This window comes from Puma concolor, chromosome A3 (assembly GCF_028749965.1).
Source record: "Puma concolor isolate L17-30 chromosome A3, mPumCon1.1.hap2, whole genome shotgun sequence".
Classification (NCBI taxonomy): Eukaryota; Metazoa; Chordata; class Mammalia; order Carnivora; family Felidae; genus Puma; species Puma concolor.
In genome coordinates this window covers 35233886-35245923 of record NC_141669.1, presented here as the reverse complement: position 1 = coordinate 35245923, position 12038 = coordinate 35233886, and the positions used below count along the sequence as shown (strand labels likewise).

The 12038-nt window shown below is 40.4% G+C and overlaps 1 protein-coding gene across 3 annotated transcripts in view; it reads left to right on the top strand.

The window, feature by feature from the left end:
• Positions 1–12038, top strand: part of KCNG3 (potassium voltage-gated channel modifier subfamily G member 3) — an 84680-nt gene that overhangs the window by 38319 nt on the left and 34323 nt on the right. For 2 of the 3 annotated variants that reach the window (XM_086700471.1, XM_086700472.1), the window contains exon 2: positions 3595–7302. In XM_086700471.1, the coding sequence (XP_086556597.1) occupies positions 3595–4240 (646 nt within the window). In that variant the 3' untranslated portion in view covers positions 4241–7302. Of the gene's footprint in view, positions 1–3594; positions 7303–12038 lie in introns of those variants that run through there. The other variant, XM_086700473.1, reaches the window with a different exon arrangement.

The following is a 12038-nucleotide window of genomic DNA, read 5'->3' as shown; positions in this document are numbered from 1 at the left end:
CATCCCTTTGGCAGAGAATTCTGGATAAACTGCATCTGACTTGGGGGGGGGGGGGTGGGCAGGAAGAGCCCAGAGGGCCTCATTACAAAGGAGTTTACCTCTTTGAAATTCCCTTACCGACAGTTTATTCTACACCATTTCGATTTCCTCCTTTTTAATCCGAACAACTTTGGCTCCTGGTGGAAATAATTAGAACACGTGCTGGTTTTTTTGGCACAATTGGCATTTTTGCTTTTCTTAATTTAGTGGAATGTGAGGGTTTTATTGCTGGGAGGGCCCTTGCAAGACCACTGTGAGTCTGCCGCTTGATAGGCCCCTTCGGCAGGCCTTTGGCAACAGGTGGGGCACTCCTGCTCCTGTGTGGCTAGAGGAGAGACACAGTACTTTAGCTGTAGGACTGGGGCGTTGTAACCACAGTCAACCTGAGAAAATGATCGCTATCACCACTGTGTGCTGCTGCAGTCTCTCTTTTTAAAAAAAAAAAAAAATTGTTTTTTAATGTTTATTTATTTTTGACAGAGACAGAATGTGAGTGGGTTAGGGGCAGAGAGAGAGGGAGACACAGAAGCAGAAGCGGGCTCCAGGCTCTGACCTATCAGCACAGAGCCCGACGCGGGGCTCGAACTCACAAACTGTGAGATCACGACCTGAGCCAAGGTCAGACGCTCAACCGACTGAGCCACCCAGGCGCCCCTGCAGTCTCTTGAGTATGCATCTTCCTACTTACTGTATTTACCAGCTTATTACCTAGAATAGCAGCCAATTTAGCAATCTCAGTGGCTTAACACAACCAAGATTTATTTGTTGCTCACATATCATATCCAATCAGAGTCAGGGTGGAGAATGTCTGTCTTTCTCTATACAGACACTCAGGGGCTTGGGCTGATAGGGGCCCCAAACATCTTGTAGCCATTTAGGGGGCTCATGACTTCCAGGTTGCCATGGCAGGGAAAAGAATCAGCATTCACTCTTCAGTGTTTTTGCCTAGAAGTGATAGAGTCATTTTGCTCATAGTTCATTGGTCCATACTGGTCGTATGACTCTGCTTAACTGCAGGGGGACTGGAAATATGGGGGAACCTATGGAATATTCATGAGCATTACCAAGGAGAGGTGATATGTGGTATTATGTGTGTTAAAACTATATATTGAGGGGCACCTGGGTGGCTAAGTCGGTTGAGCATCTGACTTTGGCTCAGGTCATGATCTCACAGTTCGTGAGTTCAAGCCCCACGTTGGGCTCAGAGCAGGCTTTGGATCCTCTGTCCCCCTCTCTCTGCCTGCCCCTCCCGCACTTTCACTCTCCCCAAAATAAATGAATATTAAAAAAGAAACTACATATTGAAAAAATGCAGCTTCCGATTTTCTAGATCTGCCAAGTTTCATTTAATCTCCCAATTTTCTAAGCCTCCAGGTTCAAAGAGGCCACCATGGCAGCAGCTTTTACTGATGGCCTGGTAGGGACAGGGAAGCTGCTGCCAATCTCAGAGTTATGGGATTGATGAGCAGAGCAGCAGATAATACAACAGGGAAATGGCGGGGGCAACTGTGACTTCTGCTGACTTGGTGTGGTTACTTTGTGTGGTAGGCTGAAAAATCCTCCCCCCTTTCTTTACCCCATAGATAGCAGGTCCTGATCCCTGGAGCCAGTGGGTGTTACCTATATGGCATCAGGGGTTTCGCAGATTGATTAGATTAAGGATCTTGAGTTGGGGGTTATCCTGGATTAGCCCAGTGGGCCCTGAATGCTGTCACATGTATCCTCATGAGAAGGGAGCAGGGGGATTTGACACTCTGACAGAAGAGGAGGAGGCAGTGGACCATGGAGGCAGAGACTAGAGTGACATGGCTACAAGCCAAGGAATGCCCACAGCCATCAGAAGCTGGAAGAGGCAAGGAGTGGATTCTCCTCTAGAGCCTCCGAAGGGATTGTGGGCCAGTAACTGGGGGATGGGGCAAGAGTGAAAATTTTCTTTCCATACTCTCTTTTTTCTTTCTTTTTTTTAAAAGTTTTTTTTTTTTTTTTTAATGTTTATTCATTTTTGAGAGAGAGAGAGAGAGAGCACGCACGAGTTGGGAGGGGGAGAGATAATCCTAAACAGGCTTTGTGCTTGTCAGTGCAGAGCCTTACATGGGCCTGGAACCCACGAACCATGAGATCATGACCTGAACCGAAGTCCAGAGTCAGTCACTCAACCGACTGAGCTACCCAGGCGCCCCTCCTTACTCTCTTTTCTCATCTTTTAAATTTAAACCATGTGAATCTACTACCTATTCAAAAGAAAGCAAATAAAATTAACCTTTACAGTTCTGCCAACCCTACAGTAAGGGAACATGGTTCATTTTATTGTGATCTTGTGGAATGCACAACTTGTGATCTGTGGAATGCACTTGTCATTCTTTTCAGAATGTTGCCCCCTGGGCCCTCCCATCCCACCTACTCCAATTTCTTCTCTCTCTCTTCTGGTGTTCGGGGAGTAAGTCAGTGGTGGGAAAGAATTATGTGGAGAAAAATAAATGATGCTGTAATAATTACAACTTTTGCTTAGAATTTCAAAAGGTAATTTGATTAAAAATTACCTCAGAATTACCTCCCTTTCTGGATCAAGGCTTCCAAAACAGTGTGCTGAGATTTAATTTCCTCAGCCTTGAGGAGTGCAGGCGAGGGCCAGGGTAGCCAGAGCCCACCCCCTCCCCCCCCCCCCCCCCCCCGGCTGGTGGCTTCTACTTCGAGAATACTGCCCGTTGCTGACAGTGTGCTATGTAAATATTATTATTTTCAATGTGCGCAGTGATGTGGAAAGGTTGGTAAATACTGCTCTAGGTAAACTGTGGCCTTATATTTTAGAATACGTGTTGCATAAAACCACCTATGGAAAACAAACAAACAAACTTGCTGGATCTTTGGGAAAAATTTAGTGATCGTTTTGCTCCAGTGCAGGAGTCCTTAGCCTTTTTTCCACCACGACCCTTGTGATGAGGATGGTCATGACCCGGTGGCTATCTTGGTGAGGGCACTGGCACTTTTGCATAGCCCAAAAAGCTGGCTCGGCTTCAGTGTTTCCCACACAAGCTCATAGGAAAAGAAAGTAGAGTAACATTTTAGGAAATGATCTTGAGTTCACTCTTATTTACCAAGAAATGAATTGATGAAAACTTGGATATGTCCACCATCTGTAGGAACAAAGGCATTCTGACCCACATCATAAGTGATGTCACAGTTGGGAACAACTGTCCTCACAGCGTAAGTAACATTTCATATTGTGGCTAGCTGCATATAAGGTAATTTTAAAACAACAAATAAGAGATCAAGTTTTTTAAAGAATTGGTGACAAGCAAAAAAAAAAAAATAATAGTGGTACTACATGCAGTGTATAAATAGAAACTTTATCAAGTTCAATTTTCATTTGAATTATATTTGTTGTTCTGTTGTGTCCTGGTGGGTCTGATGATGTTGGTAATGCTGTCTGTTCTTTATGTTTTCTGGAAAAAGTAACTGAATTAGTATGTCAATGTAGTATTATCTGAAGATATCTAAGAGCTGTTAAAATGCTTAAAAATAAAATGATCAATTCTCCCTTTGTTCTCTTGACAGGATAATTGAAGCTATCTGCATAGGTTGGTTCACTGCAGAGTGCATCGTGAGGTTCATCGTCTCCAAAAACAAGTGTGAGTTTGTCAAGAGACCCCTGAACATCATTGATTTACTGGCAATCACTCCGTATTACATCTCCGTGTTAATGACAGTATTTACGGGCGAGAACTCTCAACTCCAGAGGGCTGGAGTCACCTTGAGGGTGCTTAGAATGATGAGGATTTTTTGGGTGATTAAGCTTGCCCGTCACTTCATTGGTCTCCAGACACTTGGTTTGACTCTCAAACGATGTTATCGAGAGATGGTTATGTTACTTGTCTTCATTTGTGTTGCCATGGCAATCTTTAGTGCACTTTCTCAGCTTCTTGAACATGGGTTGGACCTGGAAACATCCAACAAGGACTTCGCCAGCATCCCTGCTGCCTGCTGGTGGGTGATTATCTCTATGACTACAGTTGGCTATGGAGATATGTATCCTATCACCATGCCCGGAAGAATTCTTGGAGGAGTTTGTGTTGTCAGTGGGATTGTTCTCTTGGCATTACCTATCACTTTTATCTACCATAGCTTCGTGCAGTGTTACCATGAGCTCAAGTTTAGATCAGCTAGATATAGTAGAAGCCTCTCTGCTGAGTTCCTAAATTAATGCATTGCAAATCAATTCTTGCACACACTTCGTTTGATAGAAAGAGTTGACTCTCCTTCCTAGTCATCATGTGCTTCTTGCTGGGTGAGTGCTGCAGTGGTACTACCATCCTGTTGGTAGGGTAAAAATTACCCTTCCCAGCTGAAGGGATGAAAAAATGTACTTATAATGGAGTAAGTAGGATTGAGACCGTGAAGGGAAAACAATGACTCCTAGAATAAATTTTAGGACCTTACTTTATTTATGCCTGTCTTCTTCTTGCCTTGAACAATTACACTTTTTGTGTTTGTTTTAAAGTATAGTATTTGAACGTTTTAAAGCCAAAAGGTACCATTTTCCAAATGTTTTCCCATCTTATGAAATTCAGAAGAAGCTTGGAAGTTACAGTGTTTTTTTTTTGTTGGAGAGTAACATTTTTATTTCTAAATGTTTTATAATCTCTCATATCAATGTCAGAAGTATCCTGGAAACATATGTCACATGCAGGAACTGTTTAACAAATACTTTAAAAATTTGGCCAAATTTTAAACTGTATAATGGAGCTAGATATGAGCAAGGATAGTATTTGAAAAACTTTCCTAGCATATTTCTCAATTCCCTGATTTGTTTTTGTTTCTGTTATTCACCTTATCATACAGCTTTACGGAAGCTTGAGCATGTTTTCTTTTTTCCGTTTTGGATTTCTTTTATCTTTTTACTGAAGTGACTCAACAGAGTATTTCAGAATGAGGGGAGCTTGTATTGTTTTAGCATTTTATTGGAGTTCATTTTACTTGAATTCATTCACTGCTGTTACTAGGTAGGTGATAATTGTCCTAACATTCAGATGTCCAAACAAGAATATTTCCAACATAGGAATGATAATAGAAATAGTTTGATATTACAACCCATATTTATCTACTTCTGCTCTTAATTTTTTTCCGTGGGTTTAATAAGACTTAGCAGATGAAAGGATGTTTATGTAGCCTTTTTATACCAAAGTCATATTTAGATGTTGTCACGGGATTATCATAAAAAGAGAAATTAAATATTTCCTTACTCTTGGTTGCTATGTAGCTAAGCCAGTTTTAAGCCAGCTAAAAGCAGTGAATACATAATTGTTTGATCTGAGCTTCACCATGTTGAATTGCAGCTACACCAAAACTTCTTGTAACAATATTGAATAATATGCCACATTAATCTGGGTAGATTATTAGGATTAGATAATATAAAACTGTTGACTGTTTAGTGCTAAAATTTAGCAATATGAATTAAGATTTTGCTTTGTTAACCAGTTGCCGTAAAGAAGTTAATATATAAACACAAAAAATTAAAGTCATAGATTCACAAATAATTTAATGTTATAGACTGCAATTTAGTGGGAGTGGAGAGGGTGGGTGGAGAGGAGATGGGGCCTGGATGTATTTATTACAGAACAGAAGTGTTCATTAAAAGAATATTAGCTATCATCTAGTTCAAACGTCAACTAGCACAAGTAGACAACCAGGGCAAGAGAGGATATGGCTGTGGAGGAATGAGGGCCCAAACCTGGATGTCTAAAAACCTACTTAGCCCAGCAACTTATTCTTAACACATGTTTAGGGTTTGAGAAAAGCCTCAAGAAGCCACACTTCTTTGCCATTGCCGTTGCTGGGGTAATAATAGCAAAACCATTCCTTTTCCCTAATTTCTGAGTTTATGTGACATTTTGGCCATGAAAAGAATCTCACCCCATCTTTTTTACCATTGCACACTGGTATGCTGCTTATTATATACTCAAAATAAATTCTGTTATTTATTGTCTACTAACTGTATTTTAATATATTTGAAATAAATGGCATGGATTTATTTTTTCTTACCTATTTTGATTAAGGCCTTGTGGTTCATGCGAATAATATGCAGATGAAAGCATCCCCATATTACTAATAAAAATATGGCAGCCATACATTTTGCTGGCACTGGGAAGCCTTCATGGAAGTATGTCTTATGTCCCCAAATAAATTATAATTATCTTGAGGGCTGGGGCCCTCTTTCTGGCACACACTTTCATAGCCCCACAGCGTCTGTGACAGATTTGGGCACATGCTATCGTTGACTGATTTGGGGGGAGAGATTTCTGTGTGAAGAGGCAAGGAGAAGCCCACACCCACAAGTGCACATGTAGAGCCGCATGTGTGAACACACACACAGACTTTGAGGCTGCCCTTAAGGAACAAGAAATCTCCTGTTGGTGGTGACAGACCAAGGACGTCTAATGACTAATCCAGCTACCCATTTACTAAGAATGGTGATAAGAAATTATAGAATACTTCATGGGTTAAGAGACTATATCATGGACATTGTAATTTTTGAGGAACAGAGGCGTTTTTCTGAAACTTTCCCCTGAATGTTACTGCTTTTAAAAAAGCCATTCAGTAGGACGATTTTTTAGTTGTGCATTTGGACGTTTCTCATAACTCCATCGTCACAGCACAGATACTTTCATTAGGATCTGTGTTAATACCAGTAAGTCAGATGTTATCCTAAATTATTGGAATGCTCAGTGAGGAAAGAGGAAACCCGAATGTTGGTTCTGGTTTTACCACATGTGAGATTGTAACTTAATCTTAGGTATATCTTGTTTTGTATCCTCTAAGATGGTGGGTTTTTTTCCAGATTAAAGATACAAATTACAGAATGCCTTTAAAAGCGAACATACTCTTAACAATCCAAGGCCTTATTTATCTTTTTCTTTTATGGCTCTTTTGTACTGTGGGTTGCTGGTTGAAACTGGCATTTGCATTTGCTTGGCTCTTGGTTTTTGCAGTTACTTGTCACCACACATTTGTAAGTTCTTCCTTTCTTAAAAAATGTAGAAATACGTTCTTTCACAGTGGCTGTCAGTAAGTCAAAGTAGTATTCTGTTTTTAAGTTTGGGTCCAGATGTCTTCCTTAGGTCTCCTGTGACCTGGGAGGTGGGGAAGATGGGGTTACATTGGATATTGGTGTTGGAAGGATTTCCTTTGTTGGCTTGATATTTTCTAAAAGCAGCTTATTTTTCCTCTTTGTTATAGAAATGAAAAATAAAAAACTGAAACCTCCTAGCTGTGCTTCACTATTAAGCTTCTGTAACCCCAAACTTAATACATAGCTTCACAAAATATTTCCAGAGCTCTCTGATCCTACATAAATGTACATTCACTTATAGTATGCAATATACAGTTCAAACAAATATGGTGTAAATATTTCATAGCGTGACAGTAAATTAGAACTAAAGGGCCCTAGGGGTCAGTTAAGCATCCGACTTCAGCTCAGATCATGATCTCATGGTTCGTGGGTTTGAGCCCCACATCAGGCTCTGTGCTGACAGCTCGGAGCCTGGAGCCTGCTTCGGATTCTGAGTCTCCGTCTCTCTCTGCCCCTCCCCCGCTCATGCTCTGTCTCTCTCTCAAAAATAAATAAACATTAAAAAACAAAAAGAACTAAAGAGCCCTAGAGACCTTCTGGTCTACCATGTCCCCTTCCTTTGCCCTTTATCTTGTCCAAATGTCAGCGGCCAAGGAACTGTGCTCCCAGTGGCTTATGAGTTAGCTGTCATCCTGATTTACCTGGGACTTTCTTCGTTTTACCACTGAAGGTCCCCCCATCCGGGGAGATCCTTTCATCTCAGGAGAGATGGTCACCTGGGAGAGTTGGTCACCCTAGTATCAGGTCAGGCCCCCGAAACCTGATTTTCAGATTTTTAGTTCAGTAGTCTTTGGACATACTTCTATTTTATAACATCAGAAGGCGTGAAGGATTTCTTTTTAAATATTTTCTTTGGGGCCTTGGAACCCCTTCTTATAGGTCAAATAAAGAGCAAATGTTGCTTGTAGACACCCTAGATGTCAGGAAGGATGGCTTGGGACAAGTGTATAGGGAACTCAGACTTTCAGTAGAGTTTTTAAGTTTATTTATTTTGAGAGAGAGCGAGAGAGCGAGCACTGGCGTGCAGGGGAGGGGCAGAGCCCCTCACAGACTGAGCCACCCAGGCGCCCTCCAGTAAGTACTTAAAGTTTGGGCCATTAGTGTCAATTTAATTGTCAGTTTATTGTTTTAGTGAATTGAACTTGATAATCTGCATTTATGCTATAATTTAAGCAAATTAATTAAAGTAGCTTTGGTGAGAATCCTTTGATTTAACACTATACCAAGCATAGTGAAAACATAAATGACATTTTGTGAATGAAAGCCTGAGGGAATAAATATTTGGATTTCACCTACCAGAACTAAGTAATGCGATGTCATTTATATCTGAAGAAGTGATCTTGCTTTATTTATGCAACATTGTATTAACACTGAAACTAAAATTTCACACAATTTTGTATTAGGTAGTTTCCCCTCCCCTTAGACTTTAATTATTTCATTTTTTTTAAAGTTTATTTATTTTGAGAGGGGCAGAGAGAGAAAGAGAGCGCCTGAGAGCAGGGGCGGGCAGAGAGAGGGGGACCGAAGATCTGAAGCGAACTTCGCACTGATCGCAGAGAACCTGGTGTGGGGCTTGAACTCAGGAACCAAGACATCGTGACCTGAGTCGAAGTGGGATGCTTGACCGACTGAGCCACCTGGGCGCCCCAGGGTGATTTGTTTTTAAAGAAAGAACACATAAGTAATGACAGGTGTTTTTGTTGTATTAATATACAATGAATTGTTCAATTTACATATTTTTTAGCTGTGTGCTACAAGCTTGATCTGACAGCTCTGGTGGGTTTCCGTGTTTTCCTTCTCTGCCGTACAGAAGGCAGGAGAATTCCACGTTTTTAGTGGAGAACAGTATTCGAGTTACAAATCCCGAACTGTGATACAAGCAGGGTGTGTGTGTGGCCATAGCTATACGTGCATTTATTTTGTTTTATTGTTTTAGCCCTAGCGAATCTTTTATATGAAACACTTGGAGGTAAAAATGCAAAATCATGAAATTGACGTAAGGTTTGTAAGTTTCAAGTGAAAGGTTTTTGTTCATAGGACAGAATTGGAAAGTTTAGATTTTTTGCTTTGAGATAAACTGCCTAGCTTCTTGTCTGTATTTTTATTCAATTTTTCTTATCATATGGAAGTTTACTATTATAAACCACTATTTACTATTATAAATAGTAGAAATCATAGTTGTAAAATTAGAATAATGGGTCATGGTCCCTTTCTTGATAAGATTTGTCTTACAATGATTTAAAGGAAATCACATTTTATTAACTTTCCCAATTAACTCAATTTAAAAAGATCAGGTGGAAGTTGAGCAACATATATGTTTGTCTTTTTCTTAAATAATTTTTAAATTTTTTACTACAGTTTTTTTTCCCATTTTATTTATTTTAGAGAGAGAGCATGACCGGGGGAGAGGGGCAGAGGGAGAGAGAGAGAGAATCCCAAGCGGGCTCCATGTTTAGCACGGAGCCTGATGTGGGGCTCCATCCCACAACCCTGGGATCATGACCTGAGCCAAAATCAAGAGTCAGACACTCAACAGACTGAGCCACCCAGGTGCCCCTTATATACATTTTTAAAATTTATGCACCTTTATATGCTGCAGTGCAAGGCAGAGATAGGAGGACTGTAGCATGCAAGAAATAATTAGGTGCATCCCACTTTTTGTAATAAATAGGTTTCCAAACATTTGTATGGAAAAAAGGTTGGTAAACTTCATCATATTTCATATACACAATAATGGATGTGTACAGGAACTCAATTAGGGAATCCTTCCTGTGAGTCAAACTTCTTTTGTGTTATTATCCCCTAGCATATGTTTTTTAGGTTTGACTTTTCATGTATATAATAATGAGGTCTTATGAGATGGGCATACCTGTATAGGAATCAGAATCAGATTAAATTGGGGCACCAGGATGGCTCAGTCGGTTAAGTGCCTGACTTCGGCTCAGGTCATGATCTCATGGTTTGTGAGCCTGGAGCCTGCTTCAGATTCTGACTAAGCCAGCCAGGCACCCCTCATTGTGATTTTGATTTGCATTTCCCTAATGACTAATGATATTGAGCATATTTTCATGTACTTGTAATGATTTATGTACCTTTGGGAGAAATGTCTATTCAAATAATTTTCCCATTTAAAAAATGGGTTGTCTTTTTATTGTTGAACGATAAGACTTCTTTACATATTCTGGATACCAGATCCTTAACAGATACATGATTTACAAATCTTTTCTCTCAGTTTGAGGGTTGTCTTTTCACTTGCTTAAGGGTATCATTTGTAGCATGCAATTTTTTTTTAATTTTCTTTATTTTAAATTTTCTTTTTAGCTTTTTAAAATGTACATCCAGGGGCGCCTGGGTGGCGCAGTCGGTTGAGCGGCCGACTTCAGCCAGGTCACGATCTCGCGGTCCGTGAGTTCGAGCCCCGCGTCGGGCTCTGGGCTGATGGCTCAGAGCCTGGAGCCTGTTTCCGATTCTGTGTCTCCCTCTCTCTCTGCCCCTCCCCCGTTCATGCTCTGTCTCTCTCTGTCCCAAAAATAAATAAACGTTGAAAAAAAAAAATTAAAAAAATAAAATAAAATAAAATGTACATCCAAATTAGTTAGCATATAGTGAAACAATGATTTCAGGAGTAGATTCCTTAATGCCCCTTACCCATCTAGCCCATCCCCCCTCCCACAACCCCTCCAGCAACCGTCAGTTTGTTCTCCATATTTATGAGTCTCTTCTGTTTTGTCCCCCTCCCTGTTTGTATATTATTTTTGTTTCCCTTCCCTTATATTCATCTGTTTTGTCTCTTAAAGTCCTCATAGGAGTGAAGTCATATGATTTTTGTCTTTCTCTGACTAATTTCACTTAGTATAATACCTTCCAGTTCCATCCACGTAGTTGCAAATGGCAAGATTTCATTCTTTTTGATTGCCAAGTAATACTCCATTGTGTATATATACCTCATCTTCTTTATCCATTCATCCATCGATGGACATTTGCGCTCTTTCCATACTTTGGCTATTGTCGACAGTGCTGCTATAAACATGGGGGTGCATGTGTACCTTTGAAACATGGGGGTGCACGTGTCCCTTCGAAACAGCACACCTGTATCCCTTGGATAAATGCCTAGTAGTGCAATTGCTGGGTCGTAGGGTAGTTCTATTTTCAGTTTTTTGAGGAACCTCCATACTGTTTTCCAGAGTGGCTGCACCAGCTTGCGTTGCCACCAACAATGCAAAAGAGATCCTCTTTCTCTGCATCCTCGCCAACATCTGCTGTTGCCTGATTTGTTAATGTTAGCCATTCTGACAGGTGTAAGGTGGTATCTCATTGTGGTTTTGATTTGTATTTCCCTGATGATGAGTGATGTTGAGCATTTTTTCATGTGTCTGTTAGCCATCTGGATGTCTTCTTTGGAGAAGTGTCTATTCATGTCTTTTGCCCATTTCTTCACTGGATTATTTGTTTTTGGGGTGTTGAGTTTAATAAGTTCTTTATAGATTTTGGATACTAACCCTTTATCTGATATGTCATTGCATGCAAATTTTCTTAAGTTTATTTATTTATTTTGAGAGAGAAAGACAGTGGGAGAGGCAGGGAGAGAGAAAGAGAGAGAGAGAGAGAGAGAGAGAGAATCCTAAGCAGGCTCCACACCAGCAGCACAGAGCCTGACATGGGACTCAAACTCACAAACCGTGAGATCATGACCCAAGCTGAAACCAAGAGTTGGTTAACTAACTGAGCCACCCAGGCACACCTTGTAGCAAAGAAGTTTTAATTTTCAACGTAATCCAGTTTATCTTTTTTGTCTCTTCTGCTTTTGGTGTTGTATCTAAGAAACTCAAGGTCATGAAGATTTACTCCTATGTTTCCTTCTAAAAATTTTATA